The 25,473-nt window shown below is 45.4% G+C and overlaps 1 protein-coding gene across 1 annotated transcript in view; it reads left to right on the top strand.

Moving 5' to 3' along the window:
• The window catches only part of ZDHHC1 (zinc finger DHHC-type containing 1), a 433,998-nt gene that overhangs the window by 260,911 nt on the left and 147,614 nt on the right, over positions 1-25,473 (top strand). The window contains exon 7 of the mRNA XM_030203691.1: positions 11,439-11,554. Within this exon, the coding sequence (XP_030059551.1) occupies positions 11,439-11,554 (116 nt within the window). The remainder of the gene's footprint in view (positions 1-11,438; positions 11,555-25,473) is intronic.

Here is a 25,473-nt window from a genome sequence, read left to right as displayed (position 1 = left end):
GCCTTGCCGAGCGGATAATATTTTTGGAGAGAAAGTCGAGCAGGTGGTAGAGCAGCTCCACCAGCGGGACACCGCTTTCGACAAGTTCTCCCGTCGGCAGCCTTCAGCCTCTACCTCTACAGGTAGAAGATTTTTTTGGGGAAGGAAGACTGTTCCCTACTCTTCTGGCAAGCGTAGGTACAATCCTCCTTCTCGACAGCCTGCGGCCCAGGCTAAGCCCCAGTGCGCTCGCTCTCGTCAGCAGCGTGCGACTCAGCAAGGCCCCTCGGCTCCCCAGCAAAAGCAAGGGACGAGCTTTTGACTGGCTCCAGCAGAGCATAGCCGACATCCAAGTGTCAGTGCCGGGCGACCTGCCAGTCGGAGGGAGGTTGAAAGCTTTTCACCAAAGGTGGCCTCTCATAACCTCCGATCAGTGGGTTCTCCAAATAGTCCGGCAAGGATACACCCTCAATTTGGCCTCAAACTCCAAATTGTCCACCGGGAGCTCAGTCTTACAGCTTCCAACACAAGCAGGTACTTGCAGAGGAACTCTCCGCCCTTCTCAGCGCCAATGCGGTCGAGCCTGTGCCATCCGGGCAAGAAGGGCTGGGATTCTATTCCAGGTACTTCCTTGTGGAAAAGAAAACAGGGGAGATGCGTCCCATCCTAGACTTAAGGACCCTGAACAAATATCTGGTCAAAGAAAAGTTCAGGATGCTTTCCCTGGGCACCCTTCTCCCCATGATTCAGGAGAACGATTGGCTATGCTCTCTGGACTTGAAGGACGCCTACACGCACATCCCGATACTGCCAGCTCACAGACAGTATCTGCGATTTCAGCTGGGCACACGTCACTTCCAGTACTGTGTGCTACTCGCCTCTGCGCCCAGAGTGTTCACGAAGTGCTTGGCTGTAGTAGCAGCGGCACTTCGCAGACTGGGGTTACACGTGTTCCCATATCTCGACGATTGGCTGGTGAAGTACATATCCGAGGCAGGAGCCCTGCAGTCCATGCAGATGACTATTCGCCTCCTGGAGCTACTGGGGTTTGTGATAAATTATCCAAAGTCCCACCAGTGCAGAAACTCGAATTCATAGGAGCTCTGCTGGATTCTCGGATGGCTCGTGCCTATCTCCCAGAGGCGAGACCCAACAACTTGTTGTCCCTCGTCTCGCGGGTGCGGACGTCCCAGCAGATCACAGCTCGGCAGATGTTGAGATTGCTGGGCCACATGGCCTCCACAGTTCATGTGACTACCATGGCCCGCCTTCACATGAGATCTGCCCAATGGACCCTAGCTTCCCAGTGGTTTCAGGCTGCTGGGGATCTAGAAGACGTGATCCACCTGTCCACGAGTTTTCTCAAGTCCCTGTATTGGTGGACGATTTTGTCCAATTTGACTCTGGGACGTCCTTTCCAAATTCCTCAGCCACAAAAAGTGCTGACAACGGATGCATCTCTCCTGGGGTGGGGAGCTCATGTCGATGGGCTTCACACCCAAGGAAGCTGGTCCCTCCAGGAACGCGATCTACAGATCAATCTCCTGGAGTTACGAGCGGTCTGGAACGCTCTGAAGGCTTTCAGAGATCGGCTGTCCCACCAAATTATTCAAATTCAGACGGACAACCAGATTGCCATGTATTACATCAACAAGCAGGGGGGCACCGGATCTCGCCCCCTGTGTCAGGAAGCCGTCAGCATGTGGCTCTGGGCTCGCCGTCGCGGCATGGTGCTCCAAGCCACATATCTGGCAGGCGTAAACAACAGTCTGGCCGACAGGTTGAGCAGGATTATGCAACCTCACGAGTGGTCGCTCAGTTCCCGTGTAGCGCGACAGATCTTCCAGGTGTGGGGCACCCCCTTGGTAGATCTCTTCGCGTCTCGAGCCAACCACAAAGTCCCTCAGTTCTGTTCCAGGCTTCAGGCCCACGGCAGACTGGCATCGGATGCCTTCCTCCTGGACTGGGGGGAGGGTCTGCTGTATGCTTATCCTCCCATTCCTCTGCTGGGGAAGACTTTGTTGAAACTCAAGCAAGACCGAGGCACCATGATTCTGATTGCTCCTTTTTGGCCGCGTCAGATCTGGTTCCCTCTTCTTCTGGAGTTGTCCTCCGAAGAACCATGGAGATTGGAGTGTTTTCCGACCCTCATCACACAGGACGAAGGGGCGCTTCTGCATCCCAACCTCCGGTCCCTGGCTCTCACGGCCTGGATGTTGAGAGCGTAGACTTTGCCTCTTTGGGTCTGTCAGAGGGTGTCTCCCGCATCTTGCTTGCTTCCAGGAAAGATTCCACTAAGAGGAGTTACTTCTTTCTATGGAGGAGGTTTGCCGTCTGGTGTGACAGCAAGGCCCTAGATCCTCGCTCTTGTCCTACACAGACCCTGCTTGAATACCTTCTGCACTTGTCTGAGTCTGGTCTCAAGACCAACTCTGTAAGGGTTCACCTTAGTGCAATCAGTGCATACCATTACCGTGTGGAAGGTAAGCCGATCTCAGGACAGCCTTTAGTTGTTCGCTTCATGAGAGGTTTGCTTTTGTCAAAGCCCCCTGTCAAGCCTCCTACAGTGTCATGGGATCTCAATGTCGTTCTCACCCAGCTGATGAAACCTCCTTTTGAGCCACTGAATTCCTGCCATCTGAAGTACTTGACCTGGAAGGTCATTTTCTTGGTGGCAGTTACTTCAGCTCGTAGAGTCAGTGAGCTTCAGGCCCTGGTAGCCCAGGCCCCTTACACCAAATTTCATCATAACAGAGTAGTCCTCCGCACTCACCCTAAGTTCTTGCCAAAGGTTGTGTCGGAGTTCCATCTGAACCAGTCAGTTGTCTTGCCAACATTCTTTCCCCGTCCTCATTCCTGCCCTGCTGAACGTCAGCTGCACACATTGGACTGCAAGAGAGCATTGGCCTTCTATCTGGAGCGGACACAGCCCAACAGACAGTCCGCCCAATTTTTTGTTTCTTTTGATCCCAACAGGAGGGGAGTGGCTGTGGGAAAACGCACCATATCCAATTGGCTAGCAGATTGCATTTCCTTCACTTACGCCCAGGCTGGGCTGGCTCTTGAGGGTTATGTCACGGCTCATAATGTTAGAGCCATGGCAGCGTCGGTAGCCCACTTGAAGTCAGCCACTATTGAAGAGATTTGCAAAGCTGCGACGTGGTCATCTGTCCACACATTCACATCTCATTACTGCCTGCAGCAGGATACCCGACGCGACAGTCGGTTCGGGCAGTCAGTGCTTCAGAATCTGTTCGGGGTTTAGAATCCAACTCCACCCGCCTAGGCCCATGTTTGTTCTGTTCCAGGCTGCACTCTCAGTTAGTTGGTAAATTTTTTAGGTCAATCTCAGTTATGTCCTCGCCATTGCGAGGCCCAATTGACCATGGTTGTTGTTTTGAGTGAGCCTGGGGGCTAGGGATACCCCATCAGTGAGAACAAGCAGCCTGCTTGTCCTCGGAGAAAGCGAATGCTACATACCTGTAGAAGGTATTCTCCGAGGACAGCAGGCTGATTGTTCTCACAAACCCGCCCGCCTCCCCTTTGGAGTTGTGTCTTCCCTTCTCTTTGTCTTGCTACATATGAGACTGGCCGGCACGAGCCGGTTCGGGCGGGAACACGGCCGCGCATGCGCGGTGCGCATCGGCGAGCGAGGACTAGCAAAGGACTTTGCTAGAAAGTGTTCCGATTGGAGGGGCTGCCGTGGACGTCACCCATCAGTGAGAACAATCAGCCTGCTGTCCTCGGAGAATACCTTCTACAGGTATGTAGCATTCGCTTTATGCCCTGATCCATAGGATGGATCAGAGAGGTAACATAGAGGGGCATAATCGAATGGCGCCAGCGAAATAGATTGCCGGCGATCTATTTTGGCGGCGCCGCATACAGCTGGCCGGAACCGTGTTATCGAAAAAGATGGCCGTCATCTTTTCTTTCTATAATACAGTTTGGACCAGCCATATGGCAGAGTTCGCCGGGTTTGAGATGGCCGCTTTTGTTTTTCAGCGATAATGGAAACTAAAAGCGGCCATCTCAACCCCGGCTAAATCCAAGGCATTTGGTTGTGGGAGGAGCCAGCATTTGTAGTGCACTGGTCCCCCTGACATGCCAGGACACCAACCGGGCACCCTAGGGGGCACTTCTAAAAATTAAAAAAATATATATACAAATAGCTCCCAGGTGCATAGCTCCCTTACCTTGGGTGCTAAGCCCCCCAAAACCGACTCCCCACAACTCTACACCATTACAATAGCCCTTATGGGTGGAGGGGGGCACCTACATGTGGGTAGAGTGGGTTTTGGGGGGGGGTTGGAGGGCTCAACACTTACCAGCACAAGTGTAACAGGAAGGGGGTGGGGGGTGGGCCTGGGTCTGCCTGCCTGAAGTCCACTGCAACCAACAAAAACTGTTCCAGGGACGTGCATACTGCTGTCAGGGAGCTGGGTATGACATTTGAGGCTGGCATACAGGCTGGCAAAAAAGGTTTTTATTTTTGTTTTTTTAGTATGGGAGGGGGTTGGTGACCACTGGGGGAGTATGGGAAGGTCATCCCCCATTCCCTCTGGTGGTCATCTGGTCAATTGGGGCACCTTTTTGAGGCTTGGTCGTGAAAATAAATGGACCAAGTAAAACCGGTGAAATACTCAACGCCGCTTTTGTTTTTTCCATTATGCACTGAAGCCAGCCACGCCCATGTCCCGCCTTCGCTATGACGCTGACATGCCCCCTTGAACTTTCACCGGCTCGGCGACGGGAAAACGGCGATGGTGTAAAAAAAGGGAGTTTTGATTATACCGATTTGGCCGCTTTTGAGAGATCGCCGGCCATCTCCCGATTTGTGTCGGAAGATCGCCGGTGATCCCTTTTGAAAATAAGCCTGATAGTAACATAACATAGTAGATGATGGCAGAAAAAGACCTGCACAGTCCATCCAGTCTGCCCAACAAGATAAACTCATATGTGCTACTTTTTGTGTATACCTGACCTTGATTTGTAGCTTCCATTTTCAGGGCACAGACCGTAGAAGTCTTGCCCAGCACTAGCCCTGCCTCCCAACCACCAGCCCCGCCTCCCTTCACCGGCTCTGCCACCCAATCTCGGCTAAGCTTCTGAGGATCCATTCCTTCTGAACAGGATTCCTTTATGTTTATCCCACGCATGGTTGAATTCCGTTACAGTTTTCATCTCCACCACCTTCTGCAGGGGGGGGGGGGGGGGGGGGGAGATTCCAAGTATCCACCACTCTCTCCGTGAAAAAATACTTCCTGACATTTTTCTTGAGTCTGCCCCCCTTCAATCTCGTTTAATGTCCTCTCGTTCTAACGCCTTCCCATCTCCGGAAAAGGTTCGTTTGCGGATTAATACCTTTCAAATATTTGAACGTCTGTATCATATCACCCCTGTTTCTCCTTTCCTCCAGGGTATACATGTTCAGGTCAGCAAGTCTCTCCTCATATGTCTTGTAACGCAAATCCCATACCATTCTCATAGCTTTTCTTTGCACCGCCTCAATTATTTTTACATCCTTGGCAAGATACGGCCTCCAAAACTGAACACAATACTCCAGGTGAGGCCTCACCAATGACTTATACAGGGGCATTAAAACCTCTTTTCTTCTGCTGGTCACACCTCTCTATATACAGCCTAGCAACCTTCTAGCTACGGCCACCGCCTTGTCACACTGTTTTGTCGCCTTCAGATCCGCAGATACTATCACCCCAAGATCCCTCTCCCTGTCTGCACATATCAGACTCTCACCGCCTAACACATATGTCTCCAGTGGATTTCTACTCCCTAAGTGCATCACTTTGCATTTCTTCGCATTGAATTTTAATTGCCAAACTTTAGACCATTCTTCTAGCTTCCCAGATCCTTTTTCATGTTTTCCACTCCCTCCCTGGTGTCCACTCTGTTGCAAATCTTAGTATCATCCGCAAAAAGGCAAACTTTACCTTCTAACCCTTCAGCAATGTCACTCACAAATATATTGAACAGAATCGGCCCCAGCACCGATCCCTGAGGCACTCCACTACTCACCTTTCCCTCATCCGAGCGAATTCCATTAACCACCACCCTCTGGCGTCTGTCCGTCAACCAGTCCTAATCCAGTTCACCACGTTGGGTCCTATCTTCAGCCTGTCAAGTTTATTCAAGAGCCTCCTGTGGGGAACCATGTCAAAAGCTTTGCTGAAATCTAAGTAGATTACGTCTGTTGCATGTCCCTGATTCAATTCTCCAGTCACCCAGTCAAAGAATTCAATGAGCTTCGTTTGGCATGATTTACCTTTGGTAAAACCATGTTGTCTTGGATCCTGCAACTTATTGGCTTCCAGGAAATTCACTATCCTTTCCTTCAGCATGGCTTCCATTACTGTTTCAATAACCGAAGTGAGGCTTACCGGCCTGTAGTTTCCAGCTTCTTCCCTATCACCACTTTTGTGAAGAGAGACCACCTCCGCCGTTCTCCAATCCCACAGAACCTCTCCCGTCTCCAAGGATTTATTAAACAAATCTTTAAGAGGACCCGCCAGAACCTCTCTGAGCTCCCTCAATATTCTGGGGTGGATCCCGTCCGGTCCCATGGCTTTGTCCGCCTTTAGCTTTTCAAATTGTTCATACACACTCTCTTCCGCGAACGGTGCTGTTTCCATTCCATTCTCATTTGTACTTTTGCCAGTCAATCGTGGTCCTTCTCCAGGATTTTCTTCTGTGAAAACAGAACAAAAGTATCTATTTAGCAAATTTGCTTTTTCTTCATCATTATCTACATAGCGGTTCGTAGCATCTTTCAGTCTCACAATTCCATTTTTAGTCTTTATTCTTTCACTAATATACCTGAAGAAATTTTTGTCACTCCTCCTTATCTTTCTAGCCATTTTTCTTCCGCTTGCGCTTTCGCCAAACGTATCTCTCTCTTGGCTTCTTTCAGTTTCATCCAGTATTCCTCTCCGTGTTCCTTTTCTTGAGTTTTTCTGTATTTGAGGAACACCAACTCTTTGGCCTTTATTTTCTCGGCCACTTGCTTGGAGAACCATATCGGTTTCCTTTTTCTCTTGCTTTTATTTATTCTCCTTACATAAAGGTTTGTGTCCCTCGTTCGTCCTCCCAACCCATCAGTTCCTTCCTCAGGTATTCCCCCATTTTACTAAAGTAAGCGCGCTTGATATCCAGGACTTTGAGTTTTGAGTGGCCGCCCTCCACTTCAGCCGTCATATCAGACCAAACCGTTTGATGGTCACTGCTGCCCAGGTGGGCAGCCACTCGGACATTTGACACACTATCCCCATTTGTGAGCACCAGATCCAGCGTTGCTCCCTCCCTCGTGGGTTCCGTCACCATTTGTCTGAGCAGAGCACTTTGAAAAGCATCCACTATCTCTCTACTTCTTTCCGATTCCGCAGATGGAACCTTCCAGTCTACATCCGGCAGATTGAAATCTCCCATCAACAGAACCTCACTCTTCTTTCCCAACTTTTAAATGTCTGCGATCAGATCTTAATCTAGTTCCTCCATTTCTGTCGGGGGTCTGTAGACAACACCCACGTGGACAGAGGTTCTACCCTCTCTTTTTAAGGTGATCCATATCGCTTCTTCCTTTCCCCAGGTCCCTGTCATTTCAGTCGCTGTGATATCATTTCTCACATACAGAGCTACTCCTCCACCTTTACGACCATCTCTATCCTTCCTAAATAGATTATAGCCTGGTATGTTTGCATCCCATTCATGGGAACCATTGAGCCATGTCTCCGTGATTGCAACAACATCTGTCTGCCTCCAACATCAGGGATTGAAGGTCATAAACTTTATTGCTAGGTAGTGTTTGGTGGCAGGAAGACCACCTTGATGTTAGACAGCCTGACATCATCCCTGTGTGCAGCACAATTATCACAAAGCAATAAAATCTGACGTTTTTGTGCTCGCATTCTAGTGTCTTTAGCCACTGCTTCCAAATTTCCCCAGTCATCCATGAATTTGCGTTAGCCTTATATGACACAGGAAGTCGCTTAACTTTCTTGAAGCAACGGGGCTGTTTGCTCTTTCCAGTGACGAGGGGTTCCAACTTCTCACTCCCATCCATATTGCAGCAAAGGCGATCATCAGTCAGTCCTTCGACGTTTTACCTCCAGTAGTTTTGGCATGTTTGAATGCAAGTGTTCCATCAGGAATCGCTCACCAGTAGAGACCATTTTCGTCAGCATTGAAAATGTCACGAGGTGCAAACTCGTTCAAGTTGGTAGGAAGAACTGAAACAACCCAATTTTTAGCACCAATGTCATCAGCGTCTTGTTTCTCACCATGCAGTTTCTTGAATTTTATGCTGTTCCTCTCCTTCCATCTTTCCAACCATCCAACAGTGGCTTTGAATTCAGTTAGTCCAAGACTTTCAGCTAGCTGATTAGCTTTCTCCATAAGCAGTGGACCACTGACAGGAAACTGTCTGCTCCTGACTCGAGAAAACCACCGAAGAAGAGCATCTTCTACCTCCTCAGCTTTTCCCGCCCGTTTCCGTTGTGGATTTGTATTGTTTTGCCAGTCTTCCAGAAGCTGGTCTTTCTGCTTCAAGACACGTGAAATTTGACTGGGATTGACAGTATATTCTTTAGTAATAGATGCTTGACTTTATTTTCTAATTTTTTAAAGAACTTCTATTCGTTCAGCCAGTGTTAAAGTGTTACAGTTCCGCCACGACGACAATGATGACAACATTCTTTCGCTTATTCTGCCTGTGGCAGCTAAAGGGACGGTAAATTTGAAAACTTGTTGGTTATTAAGTGCCAATCGGCTTCCATTTTCCATGCGCGCGCATATGCGTAGTCTTTCATGCAGAGGAACGGTCTTAAACCATACATATAAACGAATCTTGCACATCAGTGGTGCGCTAAACCGAAGTACGGCATGCAGTCGCTTATCCGACGTGCACTTAAATGGAGTGCACTGTATATATATATATATATATATATATAGAGAGAGAGAGAGAGAGAGAGATCTATATTCATATCTATATCTATCTATCTATCTATCTATCTATCTATCTATCTATCTATATATCTATATATATATATCTATATCTATATCTCTCTATATAAAACGCACCTCCAACGTTCTATTGAAGCCTCTCTTAGCAAAGTGAAGGGGGTGAGATCGCATTGTGTCTGCCCCGCCCACGCGTCAAACGTGATGACGTCGAGGGCGGAGCTATGACACAACCAATCGCATCGCTCGGCAGCGAAGCGTCAGGGAAGGAGGCGGCGCTCTCGACGTCTAGCCTTCCCTTCGCTGTGTTCCGGCTTCTTCTGACGTCAAGGATGACGTCAAAAGAAGGCGGAACACAGCGAAGGGAAACCTAGACGTCGGGAGCACCGCCTCCTTCCCTGACGCTTCGCTGCCGGAACCGCCACGGAGGTAAATTTAAAAACAAGAAAAAAAAAAAAAAACGCATGTTGGGGGAGAGAAGAGGGTGGCCAGTAAACTACAACAATGGGAGCGGGAGGGCAGGGGAGAAACCACAGCATCGATGCGAAGGGGGGGGGGGAGAAGAGGCCGGCCCAGGCTGCCACATGGGAGAGAGAGGAGCATGGATGCGAGGGGGGGTCATGGAAGGGAGAGAGGGGACTTGCTGGAAAAGGATGAATGGAGGCGGCAGGGGACAGAGGAGCATGGATGGGCATGGATTGGGAGGGCAGGTCTCAGGGAGAGAGGGGAATTACTGGAAATGGATGAATGGAGGGGGCAGGGGACAGAGGAGCATGGATGGGCATGGATTGGGAGGGCAGGACTCAGGGAGAGAGGGAAATTGCTGGATAGGGATGAATAGAGGGGACAGATGAGCATGGATGGATATGGATTGCAGGGCAGGCCTCAGGGAGAGAGGGCAATTGCTGGATAGGGAAAATGGAGGGGCCAGGTGACAGATGAGCATGGATGGGCATGGATTGGAAGGGCAGGACTCAGGGAGAGGGGAATTGCTGGATAGGGATGAATGGAGGGGACAGATGGGCATGGATGGATATGGATTGCAGGGCAGGCCTCAGGCAGAGAGGGGAAATGCTGGATAGGGAAAAATGGAGGGGCCAGGTGACAGAGGAGCATGGATGGGCATGGATTGGAAGGGCAGGACTCAGGGAGAGGGGAATTGCTGGATAGGGATGAATGGAGGGGACAGATGGGCATGGATGGATATGGATTGCAGGGCAGGCCTCAGGCAGAGAAGGGAAATGCTGGATAGGGATGAATGGAGGGGGCAGGTGACAGAGAAACATGGATGGCCATGGATTGGGAGGGCAGGGCTCAGGGAGAGAAGGGAATTGCTGGAAAAGGATGAATGGAGGGGGCAGGGGACAGATGGGCATGGATGGCCATGGATTGGGAGGGCAGGCCTCAAGGAGAGAGGGAAATTGCTGGATAGGGATGAATGGAGGGGCCAGGTGACAAAGGAGCATGGATGGGCATGGATTGGAAGGGCAGGACTCAGGGAGAGGGGAATTGCTGCATAGGGATGAATGGAGGGGACAGATGGGCATGGATGGATATGGATTGCAGGGCAGGCCTCAGGGAGAGATGGGAATTGCTGGATAGGGATGAATGGAGGGGGCAGGTGACAAAGGAGCATGGATGGGCATGGATTGGAAGGGCAGGACTCAGGAAGAGGGGAATTGCTGGATAGGGATGAATGGAGGGGCCAGGTGACAGAGGAGCATGGATTGGACTCACACTTTCACTCTGACTCTCAAACAGTCACTCTCACATACACTCTCCCAAACATACACACTCCGAGGAAAACCTTGCTAGCGCCCGTTTCATTTGTGTCAGAAACGGGCCTTTTTTACTAGTATATATATATATCTATATATCTATATATATAAGGCTTGTTTTAATATTGCATAGACTAAATGCAGGTGAAATTGTACACATCATATTTTTCCTCTTGATGAGCAGGGGTATTTCTTGAGAGGAGTTGTGGGCAGAAAGTTTAACTCTGGCATAGTTAAAGATGGGGCTTTGTGAATGGTTTGATCATGTATAGCGTATACATTAATAGGATATGTGTTGGCATGAGAGATCTAGCAGATATCTAGGACTGAGGCTGGCAGGGAAGGGTGCTCTCTGGTCCTGGCAGAAAAATGGTCATTGGCAGAAGATGTGGGTCTCAGGTGTGCATGGGGGAGAGAGGTATCTGTGCTGTTTGAGCAGTCTCTTTCTGGGTCTTTCAGGTGGTGACTCTGGGGGGCTGGGGTAGGCTAAAGGTAGATCTCTGGGTCTGATACTGTAGTTGATAGGTGCCATTTTGTGTCAGTTTTCACCATAGTTCGAAAAGGTTGGCAGCTTTGTAAGTATGCACAATGATTTTAAAAATGTCACTGGATATATAAAGTTAATCTGATGCTATATGAAAAAGTGTTTTGAATATCATAAATGTGTTTTTATACCTCTAAAGTACTATACATTTCCTTTCCTTCAAGTGTGGAAGAGGCTGAGCACTTTTGAATACATTGTACAGCAACGACATCGACAGGAGACCCGTGACAAATATCCAGAATGTCCAGAATCACCTTCTCTAAAGATGAAGCAATTGCAGGTATACATCATTGCTCTCTCTCATCATAAATCTCTTAGCTTTTTACTGTTAGTAGATATGTAGGTGTAATACAGCTAACACTCTCTTTTGGGGTGTTATTGGGGTACCTGACAGTATAAATTCTGAAATGGTCCCAGACAAGAATAACATTAGTGAGTGAAATGTCAGGTGCAAATTCTAGCCCACTGCACCAAAATAATAGAAGGAACTAATTCCATGCCCAAGTATTATATAAATAGAGCTGCTATTTTATTTACAACTAGTAAAAAAGGCCTGTTTCTGACACAAATGAAACGGGCGCTAGCAAGGTTTTCCTCGGAGTGTGTATGTTTGAGAGAGTGTATGTGAGAGTGACTGAGAGAGAGAGAGTGAATGTGTGAGTGTGTGTATGTGACAGAGAGAGAGAGTGTGTGTGAGACAGATAGTGTGAGAGTATGTGTGCGATACACAGACTCTCTGTGAGACCGTGAGAGTGTATGAGATCGTGAGACTGTTTGAGAGTGACTGTGTGACACGTAGAGAGTGAACGTACTTCCCTTGTCCTTAATTGTCTTGTCTGTCTGTCTTATTTTTCGATTGTAAGCTCTTTTGAGCAGGGACTGTCTCTCTGTACGTTGGATGTTCAGCGCTGCGTGCGTCTGGTAGCGCTATACAAATGTTAATAATAATAATAAGGTGATACAGTGTGAGACAGAGAGTGTGTGAGAGAGAGAAAGATACTGACTGTGTGAGAGAGAGAGAGTGTGTGTGTGACAGAGATATCTCCCCCCTCCCCCTCTGGTCTCAGGACCCCTCCCCCTCCCAGGTCTCTGGACCCCCTCCCCTCTGGTCTCAGGACCTTCCCCCCCTCTGGTCTCAGGACCCCCCCTTCCCCCCCTTCTCTGGTCTCAGGACCCCTCCCCCCTCAGGACCCCCTCCCCCTCTCTGGTCTCAGGACCCCCCCCACAATGTCTCCCCTGTTTCTTTCTGCATCCTTCCATCCAGTGTCTCCTTTTTTTCCCGTACCCTTCCTTCCATCCAGCGTCTTTCCTCTTTCTCTCCCCATCCTTCCACTCATCTACCCTCTCTCCTGATCCTTCCATCTAATGTCTCTCTCCCCCTCCTTCTATCCAGTGTCTCTCTATCTCTCTACTCTTTTCTGTTCATTGTCCCTTCTCTCTCCACATCCTTCCAGTCTCTCACCTTTCTCTCTGCATCCATTCATCCCTCCCCCTTTCTCTCCCCATCCTTCCATCCGTCTAACCCCCTCTCCCGATTCTTCCATCCCGTGTCTCTCTCTCTATCCCCTTCTTTCCCTCCAGGCCCGCCCGCCCACCCAACACAGACCTGCCAAGTCTCCGCGGAACACGCAGCGCCAGCTCCCATTTCCGGCCACTGCTGCTTCTCCTGTTGAGCAGCAGCGGCCGCTATGAAAACAAAAAGAGCTGTTTTTAAAAAGAAAGCACGGCACCGCAGGCAGCCATCAGGTATTGGCTGTCGGCTCTGCAGCCGCTCCTCTCGCCTCTCACGTCGCTGCACTCCTCTGGGGTTCTCCTCCAGGGGCAGTGACGTGAGAGGCGAGAGGAGCGGCTGCAGAGCCGACAGCCAATGTCTGATGGCTGCCTGCGGTGCCGCGCTTTCTTTTCAAAAACAGCTGTTTTTGTTTTCGTAGCGGCCGCTGTTGCTCAACAGGAGAAGCAGCAGTGGCCGGAAATGGGAGCTGGTGCCGCGTGTTTCGCTGGAGACTTGGCAGGTCTGTGTTGGGTGGGTGGGCCTGGAGGGAAAATGGCTGGGCCTGGGCGGCGACCTTGGGGGGGGGGGGGTGGAGGGGGGGGAGTAGTGGCTGTGGCGACCTCGTGGGGGGTGGAGAGGGGGAGCGGTGGCGACCTCGGGGGTGGAGGGGGGGAGCAGCGGCGACCTTGGGGGAGGAGCGTGGTGGCGAGGGCGGCAGGGGTGGGGCATCATGCTGCTGTCGTGCGGTTGGTCAGTGCTGCGTGTGACATCAACCTGATCTATGGAGCCTAGCAGACCAACTCTGAAGAAAGCCACGGACACAGGCAGCAAGATAAAACGTTGGAGGTAAGAATTATTATATAGGATAGCAGCAAATATAATATAAGAAAGATAGGAATGAAGACAAAAACAAATCTCATTACAGAAATAATTTTGAGTAAATGTACATAAATCTCTAACTAGACACTGAAATATACAGAGCACTAATATAACAGAACATGATGCAGTCCCTCAGATGTCCTTGTGTCCCTCTCAGATGATCAGTGTGGTTCCACGCAGGGCTACTCCTCAGGGTGGGATGTTGACACAGCAGAGCCCCTTTTTATAGAGAAATCACAAGCTGTAGCTGTACTTCTGACACATTTTATGACCCTGTGTATACAAAATTGATATCCCACATTGATGTGACTTTAGGGGTGACCTGATTTTCTCTCTGGCACCGCATTCAGGGGCAAGATGACTAAGAGCCAGGGTGTCATAAACATTGTACAGCTTTGCCAGCCACAGCATCTCCAAGAGTCCTTGGGTGTCCTAGTCATGACAACCTTGTTGTCCTGGAACATTGAAAGCCTTGTCAGCAGCGTCTGTTCTTATTCAGGGTCACAGCTTCATGAAGCAACAAGCTTTAAAGATGGAATGTCTGAGTTTGCACATTGTAATCAGGTCATTAATGCTGGATAATGCCATGTATTTATGAGTCCATATATTTTGCCATATAGGTGCATACAGGGCTGTGCATAGTGCTTGTTTTGCTCCTACAGATACATGTATGCCTTAATTTCTTGACAATTTATTTTTGCTATTTATTATTACACTTTGATGGGCCTGATGTTTAATATATTTAATATATTAATATATTTAATATATTAATATATTTATGAGAGATATTGCTGAAGGGTTGGAAGGAAAGGTTTGCCTTTTTGCGGATGACACGAAGATAGCCAATAGAATGGATACCCTGGAGGGGAGTGGAAACGATGAGAAGGGATCTCCAAATGTTAGAAGAATGGTCGAGGGTCTGGCAGTTAAAATTGAATTAAGTAACCTGTACTAAACCCCCAAACCTGTATTCAGTCATTCATAAAATCAAAACCTAAAAATTGTGACAGTGTGCAAAACTAATTTTTTAACTTTTTTTGCTGATTATGCTCAGTATTAGGGTATACCCTATTGCATCGGCTAGTCATCCAAGTATAAGGGTTTCCCCTTTAGAACATCATCGCACCCTACCGCCTTCCATGGTGTTTTTGTTAATATCCAATTCTTATTTGAATGTTCTTCATTTATCATTGGTTATCTCAGTTATATCATGCAGCGGGGTACTTATCTTAATACTTGCACCGATGGCTCCGCTTTTGCTGGGTATGCCCCAAACTTGTGATTTCTTTTCTATATGTTTCTTAAATTCTCTGAGGTATTCATAGTCCTTGATGTTATTATGGCATCATCTCGGCAGTTCCCGACATGTATACATGTTTCGCCCTAATCGTCCTCAGGGGAACCAATGGACTAGGACCAAATAAAACCAAACAACTAGTTAAAATCTAAGTACCTCATTGCTCTACCATAGTCGATAATCTTTCAAAGTTAAATACGGATAGTCACAACATTTGGAATACCGTCCCATGGGAGGTGGTGGAGATGAAAACAGTAATGTAATTCAAACGTGCGTGGGATAAACACAAAGGAATCCTGTTTAGAAGGAATGGCTCTACGGAATCTTAGCGGAGATTGGGTGGCAACGCTGGTATTTGGAGAGTAAAACTGATGCAGGGCGAACTTCTATGGTCTGTGCCCTGATCATGACTGAATAGATATGGATGGGCTGGAGTGGAAATTTTAAGGGACTTGGTAGGGCCTTGGTCCACCTGTCTATAGTGCACTGTACCCACCACTGGACTATTCCAGGGACCTGCATGCTGTTCTAATCGACCTGTGTATAACATCTGAGGTTGGCGTGGAGGGGCATAATCAAAAGGTCGTCCAAATCTGAATTTGGGCGCCCTCACGAAGTCGACCAAAATAGGCAGGTATAATCGGAAAATAATATAGGCGCCCTTAGACATTCCATTATTGCGGTTGAAAACGCACAAATCAGGATGCCCAAAGTATAGGAAAAATACGGCAGTTATGTGAGAAACGCGTCCTTGTTACTGTATTTATACTTCTCACAATGTTCCTTATGTTTTCTCCGTACCTGGATGTTCTCAACTACATGCACTGTACTGCAGAACATGCAGCTATGGGAAATATAAGGAACATACATATTTTATTGTGTATATATGAAGTTTGCACACATTATAATGATCCATATAAGGAAAACTCTGCACGTAGGCCCCGCGCGCAACGACAGTCAATGAACGTCAAGCGTCACGGCCATCCATGTGTGGAGCCATTATAGATGTCAAGACGTGCATGTACTGACCTGTCCATATATGGGATGGTCGTCCATATATGGAGCTGTGCATGTAAGGACGCCCATCACTCATGGGCATCCATATAAGGCGATGCATGCTTTCCAACGGTTATTCACTGAGAAACAAATTTTACAGAGCAGGATACTCTGTGCCTAGTGCACCTGTGCGTAAAGCACAGAAGAATTCTGTTTCGCCACCACCATCACCTGCCCACCAGGACTCTCTCCATCTAAGCCTGGGGTGAGATAAGGGGCAGGTTGGAGAGGTAAGTGTTTGCTCACCTCCCCTCCTGGGCTATCTGGGTCCCTTCCTGTAGTTACACATATAAGAGCTCCCTCAGCAATTTAAGCACAAACTGTAGTCTGCATTCAAGGGTAATCAGTGATATGTGGAGGAGTGGCCTAGTGGTTAGGGTGTTGGACTTTGGTCCTGGGGAACTGAGGAACTGAGTTCGATTCCCACTTCAGGCACAGGCAGCTCCTTGTGACTCTGGGCAAGTCACTTAACCCTCCATTGCCCCATGTAAGCCGCATTGAGCCTGCCATGAGTGGGAAAGCGCGGGGTACAAATATAAATAAAAATAAAATATGTGCACATGCACATTCATTAATAGAATCTATGTACTAGAAAGCAAAAACATTCCCACATCCCTACAATACTGCACACAAACGATACTCTGTCCTCATGTCCACCTCAATGACATCATCTGTACCAATGTAAAAAAAAAATAAAAACCCAAAATGGTCAGCCAACCATAGTCGCAAATCATAATGCAAACATGCTGCTGAGCAATGAGTGTGGTCTGCCTATGTACTCTGTGTCAGACCAGCATCCAAGGTTCCCTGTCATGTCATCTGTTTAGAATTTAGGGGTTCCAAGCCCCCCAAGAAGGCTAGAGTGACCTCAATCTGACTCCATCTCTAAATAGCACTAGTACTGGGGTAATCAGAGGGTTGTGAAGTTCTAAGAGAATTTGCCACTGAGAGAGACGCTAGATCTAAGGAAAAGGTACCAGCCTTATGACAAACTGGAATCAGATTACAAGTTATACAATGCAGTGAAAGATAGCTGCTGGATGCAACAAAAGCATTTGTACTTACAGCCTTTCATCATTAAGTGAAGCCCACAAACCATCATTTAGAATGAAGAGTTTATTTGCATATCAGATTTTAATCAGGTACATTCATCAGACAAATTCTGGATTCAGCTGACCGGAGCTCTGCTGCTTTCGAGGCGTTGAAGAAAAGTTCTCTCTAGGGCTTGCATGCACCCTGCTTTTATACAATTTGGTCACTATACAAGTCTATGGAGAGCTCTAATATTGCTTCATCCATGAGTCATGCCCTCCGGCCAGGTGCTCTTCCGTTTTAGTATTGCAACTTGTTGTGCAACTTCCCCTTTTTGTAAACACTTCCTTAGATACGGACATCCAAACATCAAAACATGAACATCTCCCTAGATACGGACATCCAAACATCAAAACATGAACAAACAACTTTTTTATGAAGATATCTAAATTTGGATATATTAATTTCATATTATTTTGTGATCTGGGTTAGGATTTTAGCCATCAATTCCTTGATCTTGGCTTTTGCACTGCTTTTGAATGTCACACCAAATTCTAATGAGGCCTAGTCAGTGCCTTTTAACAGTTTAAGCTGTTTAAGGTATGTAAATTGACCCACCACTATTCCAGTGGATAGATCTTAGGGTAGAACACATATTAACTTGCAGGAAAAGCAAGTCCTTGCTCAGCCAGTCATAGATCTTCAAACCTAGCTGGTATTTTTACAGCCTGAGTCCTAAAATCTGGCCTTCCACCCTTCCGGTGGGCATCCAGTGAGGGCCTCTTGCTGTAGTATAATTATACATTCCCCACTTGTCACCCCCTCTGAAGAGGGGTGACACAAAGCTCGTCAAGCTCGTCATCATCCATTCCAGAAGGTGGCAAGCTATCAAACGAGAGGGGGAGTTTTGGTCTTACTAATTGTTAGAAGGTATGGTGCAAGATAGGAAACTTCATTCTCAGGTGATATATTATTTGGGCATATGGAATTCCCTTTATATTACCCAGTCCCTTGGGCCTTAATCTTGATGTTACCCCTCTTGAGGCTTACTCAAACCTGTAGTGAGAGAGGTTTTATGATTGGGACAAATCCATTAGTTCATCTACAAAATCTCATGAAGTATAGGTATGTGGGTAATAGCAATTTAAGGTAAACACTTTCAGGTCTTTCTATGGCTTCTATTGTATCTGTTGCATAGTGCATGGGGAGATAATCTAATGTATGTACCTCAGTGGTCCTCGGAAGGAATAGTGGTATTGATTAAGCATTGTTATGGTGGCTCAACAAATATATGGTTAGTACTCTGATTGCAGGCTGTTTAAGGTTGTAGGTATTCAGAATCCTTAAACAGGTCGGAATTCCCGGACCTTACTATTACTCATCATTGGCATCCAATCATGAGCACTAATAAGTGGATAGCAAGTATGAGGTTGCCTCATACAGCAAAAAGGAATCCTAGAAAAATTTATATTAACAAAGGTCATGCATGGAGCTTGACATATGCATAATGACCTGGAAGTATGGGAAGCATTTTACATATCCGTTACCCCACTTGGAGCTTAGTCAAACCTACAGAAAGACATGCAGCTTAAGTAAGCTTAAGTAAGCCTACACCAAAGTTAAACAATTGCCTAACAGGTTGATACTAACAGGGTTTACACCTACATTATGATATCAGAGCCAGTATTAGGGTTTGATGTTACCCTTGTATCTGAGCAATATCAACTTCAATTTAAATTACATAAACAGAAATAACGGGGAAACTCTTAGAAAAACATTTAGAACAATAAAGGAAATAATAGGAAAATAAAAATAAAACCTTTTCATTATATAGACAGGATTACTGCTAAACTGAAAATAAAACAAAATATGAATCTATAATGTCCATAAACAGCAACAGCAATTCTCAAATTAAGTATCAGTTCTAAAGTCTCTTTCATCGAAGCGCTGAAGAATCTGGACGGAGATCTGGAAGATCTAACAGGGCTGGATTTTCAGGCTGGCCTGCTGAAGGGAGTGGCTGGTCTTGAGATGGTTAGGCTGGTAACATCTGGTTCTGCGGCTGAGTAAACACGTATATCTTTCACATGGACCCAAAACTTGTGATCCAGCAGTTTGCAAGGTGTAAAGATTATTGCCACAACCTTGGGGGATCTAACATCATTTGGGCCTGGATAGATCTTGAAGACGTACTTGTGGTGTACAAACTTGGATCTTTCCATGTCTTTATTCTAGGCATATACCATCAAGTCCATCAAGAGTCAGAGACTGGCAAAGGAATAAGCAAAATAACTGTATGCCTGAATGATACATTGCTATATCTTGGTGGGCATAATCAGTGTGAACTGAATAGACATGAAAGACAATGTAAACATGGAGAAAACAGTGCTAATTAAGTGCAAAGGCGAAACCATAAGGGTTCAATAATGAAAAGCCAATTTACATAAATAGCAATAGTATATATGAAATTATATCTCCTGATTGGTAGGGGTCAGAGCTTCAACTGCAACCCTCTTAATACTAGGAATTGGGATCTGCATAATATATCCCCACTTCTGGCTTGCATAATGTGCGAGACAGATTGGTAATTTTTACGAACACATGATCAAATAACAATGGTTAAGTATATGGAACAAAAAAAAGTACAAAAACTAACAATAAAAATTTAGAGATGATGGTAAATGTTCAAGTTATTGATGTATGGAGGGCAATGTGTTGCCATCTATCGCCAATAGATATGGAATCTTCACCTGCGATGACTAACATTCACCAAGGGTTGGGCCCTCAGCTGCAGGAAGCCAGCAGGACTTACGAGCTAGATGATTCAGAAAGAAGGGTAGAGGCCAAAGCTTCTTGCAACTCCAAAAACTGGAGAGCCTGTCTCTTTTGCTCATGGACCAATTTATGCATCTGTTGAAACTCACGCTCAATAATGTCTCGTTTCTCACACCAGGTAATGTTGGGGTCTGTGCATTAGCCTTTTAATCTAGCTATTCTTTGCTGTAACATAGCCTTCAGATCAGATATATTATCGGGTAGCTCTTCTTTGCTGGAAGTCGTCTCCTCGGTGAGGGATGTCAACGGAATTCATGTATCCATCTGGGGAAAGGCAAAACTTAAACAGACCAGTAGTGCTATTTATGTGGTAAATTTATTGAATGAAATCATAAAGCTAGGAGGCGGGTCGTGGGTATAAATGGGGGCCAGGAAGGAGGTTTGGTAAGAAACAAAGCATCGAAAATGAAAAAATTAAAAAAATTAAAAAAATTAAAAAAAAATTAAAAAAAAATTAAAAAAAGCACCCTGAAGGGTGTAAGATAAAAATAGGCTTAATAAAAAAAAAAAATAAAATAAAACAAAATATGATACATCTGAATTGCAGCGAGGCATATTCAGATGGCAATGCAAGAAAAAGGTTACTCGAAAAAGAGAAATGGAAGGAAAAAAAAACATTAAAAAGTGCAGCCACTTGATTGACCTTCACATAGAGTTTAAGTAACCCTTTTCAATCAGTCAAAGAAGTAGGGAGAAGCATATCGCTTCAAGACAAAACCACCACGTGGCAAGAGTTAGTTGAAGCAAGGTGTTAGTTAAATACACCAGGACCGCTGCACACAAATAGTTTATACCAGTTTTTCACACAATCACTCACAGTGAAAGACAGAGAGATAAAAAGAGCAATAGTTGGCATTCCAGGGGTTATTGTGATAACCTGTTTTAAATAGAAAGGAATCAGAAAGTGGAGTGCATAATTATCCTTATTTATGTCTGAAAGCTTCACCAATTCTCTGTTCAAGAATACTACCAAATCTATGATCAGCGCAAAATGCTCCCCCGAATGGCCAGTTCAAGGGAATACTTTTCGCATTTATTCCATAGAATGGATAATGGTTATTAAATATTTCTTTTTTCTTAGACAAGGAAATAATGAAAAGCTTGCAGATATCACACATACCATAGAGAGATTTCAAAAATGAAGGCTTTATATTCATGAAAAAACTAAAGAAGTGATTGTCACATCAATTTAAACAGCGTAACAGTTAAAGCAGAAAACATTTTAACAATGAGCAATACACAGCTTTTATTTAAAAGGGATCCCGTATAAAGTAAAATGGCATAAATAAGTCAGTTCAGGTATATATAAAAAAACATAAAATAAATATCCTCTGGGGATCGCTCATCCCTGCAGTTGATAAGGACTCCCCAGGGAAGGTATGCATAAAAGCAAATAAATAACTTGCTGACTCAGTTAGGTCATTTGTATGGTACCATAAATATACACTTGTTATTAAACCTAGAGAAATATAAAATAAAGACATGTTACCTGTAATAGAAACAGAAACATCAAACCAACACATATACAGAGAAATGGTTACTGGATACTAAATGAGGAGCTGAGTAGTTTTGAGTAACTGAGAGCAACAAAATCAAATCGTGTTCGGATTACGCCTAGTCATTATGGGGTGGGTAATATTGATCCCTAGGTCTGTGGTCACTGCGGACGATGTTGATCCGGGTTCCCCAAAGGGAACGACCAGCGTTCCGGAGGATTTTGGCGGATCTGCTTAATAATTCTGTGTGGCAGTGGCTGAGGACATTCAGCCGCATAATGACCGAATTGTTGGCAGCGATAACACTGGACATGGGCATGGCGATCGGGACTAGGCCGAGAACGGCCATCCTTGCGGCGCCTATTATTGTCCGGTGGGCCCCGTGGGGGGCCTCTTTGAGGTTGAGACCAGTGGCCACAATCATCAGGGTAATCATTTCTAAAGTCTGGGTGGTTCGGGTTATCTAGCGTGGGGAGGTCACTCGGTCGCCTGCGGTCTCTCTGTGGCTGTCGTATCTGCATCCGGGAGACACGTAGCGATGGGGAGTCTGAAGGAGATTGACGGTATTGACAATGAGGAAGGTGCCGGAAACAACGGTTGCACTGTACTTCAGTTCGGTGGCTGGGAGTAGGCTGAGAGCGATAGTCCCGGCACGGATTGTTAGCACTAGGACCATTGAATTTATGTGGAATGGGTGAATCGGCTCTTGCAGGGGGCCGTCTACTAGGCCGCGGATTAAGATTGGCCTCACCAGGTATCAATAACGATGTCAGATCGACAGTGTCTGGGATCACGTGATCAGTGATAGTCGATACCCATCTACTGAGAATCTGATAGTGGAGATGACGGGTGGAATCGGGTGTGTATGTGTAAATAAAGTCTAATAACCTTTGCAGAGTTTTGGTATTAAAGGTGCCCTTACGGGGCCACGAAAGTCCAGGCTGAAACTTATTCCAGGAATGCCATATTTGGCAAAACTTTATAAGATTTATGTGATCTCCTGGGAAGTGATTTATCACTCTCTCAAGAGGCAGCATAATGAATTGGGTACCAGAACTCTGGTATGGTAGAACACCGATATCTGGGTTGTGTCAAATTGTATTGGCAAATCTAGTCTTATAAAACACCTATATCACTACAATCTGTTACTATTATCTCCAAAAAAAAAAAAATTCGAATATACAATGGCAAACTTCATAGTAACACATGCAATAAATGAAAATATACTCACGATTCGTGCAATGTAATCTCCATGGCAGAAAATTAATAGAGAAAGAGGACAGTTGGCGGGATCACTACGCCCGTCCGAAATCTCGGTGGCATACCGCAAAATAGAAAGGTTTTGTTTCGGACGGAAAGTCCTTATCAGGGTTCTGAATAGATGTCAGATCACCAGTATTACCATAGGCATGGTGAGCACCCACAACAGAAGGGCTAGGCACTTCATGTTGGTAGTTTTCATAGTTAAATGTAAGATCTGGACTGTACCAAAGGCAATTGGCGGTTAATGAAAATGAGTAACAAAATTAATCCTAGGGTCTTAACCAGAGGTAGTGAACAACATCACCCAATATGTATAATGACGGGACCTAGTGAGCAAGTGGTCTACAAATAAGCTTCAGACCTGTAATTTGCTATAGAAAAAAAAATGACCTAAATTAGTAATATATATATTGACCAGATCTAGAACCCGGTACAAGGTCAGTGGTTCAAAAGGCAACTTCAGAGACAGCAAGGAGACGTAGAAATGATAATGTGCTAACAGTTTACCAAAACATGCAATGATTATCCTGATAGTAGAACATACAGAGACATAACATATTCATACACACGCATCTATTAATGTATTCCAACAAAGGGACCCAAAATAAAAATTACCAATTGGCGGGAAGCTCAATGCTTTTACCGCAGATTAAATTAACAGTCACAAAGATAAAAGGAGAGTTTAAGAAAAAAGTACAAAAAGTGAATGGTGTCAGCTATTATGTATCCTACTTTAAAATCGAGAAAACTGTTCCCCAGGGTAGGCTTCTACAACTAGGGTTCTGCTCTACTAGCTGCCAAGATTCAACTGCATTGGCCATGATTCACTCCAATGGTAGAACCCTCAAAAGAGGGGAGACTACTACCCCTGAAAGTGTTCAGGAAGCTGCGAAACTAGTTCCCTGAACTCGGAGAACAGATACCCTATGGATTTTCGCTGGTTAGGAAGATTCTGCTCTATTGAAATGAAGATTCCGCTCAATTTAACTAACCTCCACAGGATATTTTTAATATACAACTAAAATTTTAGAATGAAGATTCTGCTCAATTCAAGTGAAGATTCCGCTCTATTCAACAAACAACAATACACGTAGTAATTTAGAATTGCCCGAGTCAACCGGTACACAATCGCAACGAAAGTCGCTAGACGTCTCTTTATTAACCCCGCGGTCATCTGTACAAGTAACTCATAGGTGGGCAATAATGCCGAAACCGCAGGCCACTCCGAAAATGGAATGGAAGTCTGCTCCTACTAATAGAGATACCGTCATCCACAGAAGGATCACCTACGATGGATGTAAGCCCCAGGCATCGGTATCGAACCCAATGATTATAGCGTGACACAGGTATTTAAGAAAGATAGAAATAAAGAGTTGAATAAAAGGGAAGAGCCCCTGAAATAAACTGCAAAAAATAGTAAAAATAAAATAAATCTGGTTAAAAGAAAATTGAAAAAAAAGATTTATGACTGAACACAGGTAAGCTCTTGGGGGATGGAACCATAAAAGAGTCACTAGACAATAGATTTTCTACTAAATAATTAATAAGAAGGGAACTCAAAAGACATTAAAACAAAACAGCCGACAGTAAGGAAGCCTGCAAAACCTGGACAATACGATACGAAGTAAAATCATTCCCACTGTTATGCTGCTTAAACATGCATTAAAGTCAGGAACTAAAGTGACACACGTAAAATAGGGAAGTAGGAGGGACTTGCAGAAGGAGAAAGGAAAAAAAAAAAATGAGTTTGATGGGCAAGCAGAGCAAACCAATGAACAAACAACTTCGTTGGTTTGTCATATCAGAGGAGGAAAAAAACTGTACAACAAAATTGACTTTGTTTGTAATTAAAGAAACCCAAAAAAACAAAATGTAAATCATTATTATGGAGTTCGCATAATATTACACTGTAGAAACAAAACCCATTCTAGACAAGCAATGCTGCAGCGCTGTGATCACACAGATGAAATTGAAAGCATTCAAACACTGCTGTTCGGGGGAGAGGGAAGTTAAAGAGCCGTCGACTAAATTATCAACAGATAAGTGAGTTATTAATAGAACGCGAACACAGTCTCACAGCCTTAAGTAATATATATAAAAAAAAACCCAAACTGTTTACGGCTGAACTAATCAGTAGTCTACGATCTAACTTGCATCCTTAAAAGTACGGGGCAGGCAGTTCCACAGGAAACAAGTGGATATAAATCATGCTGTTTTAAACAATGCCGTAAGCTAAATGGCGGAGTCCAAAATAACATACAAACGAGGGTATGAATATGGAAACTATATAACGGGTTGTCACGTTACAGCTAAACAGATGCTACATATGTTTGTCCTAATCCAAAAACGGACTCACACAATTACAGTTCCCAATATTACATTGCAAAGTATCAAATGTAAATATCCTTATAATAGTCTCTGGTTAGAATGCTAACAATCAATTGCTTATAGTAATATCCAACTGATTATCCAATAAATTTCTTTCACAATAGAAATGTTTAAATTAAAAAAAAACACAGTGAAAGACAGGATAGAGAGAGACGCATCAGGGGTGGGCCCAAAGGATGGAGTGACACCAACGATCATGCCCCTAGGTACACCCATAATGGGAGGGTGTGTTAGAAAAGCAAAAATATTATCAACACGGAAGATGGTGGCAGTCTGTCAAAAGTAAAGGCACTAAACATTTACGGCGCACGAACAGACAGCAAGCTCTCAAGGCATGTACCTACAAAATAGAGACACGGGCTGACAATACCTAGAAACTGGCAACAGACCTGTCACAAGGAATATGTATAGTAAAAGAAATAACTAACAAAATGATATAGCAAAGAAATACAGAGCAAGAC

Source organism: Microcaecilia unicolor, chromosome 5 (assembly GCF_901765095.1).
Source record: "Microcaecilia unicolor chromosome 5, aMicUni1.1, whole genome shotgun sequence".
Taxonomy (NCBI): Eukaryota; Metazoa; Chordata; class Amphibia; order Gymnophiona; family Siphonopidae; genus Microcaecilia; species Microcaecilia unicolor.
The sequence above is the reverse complement of the archived record's forward strand: the minus strand, read 5'-3'. Positions and strand labels throughout refer to the sequence as shown.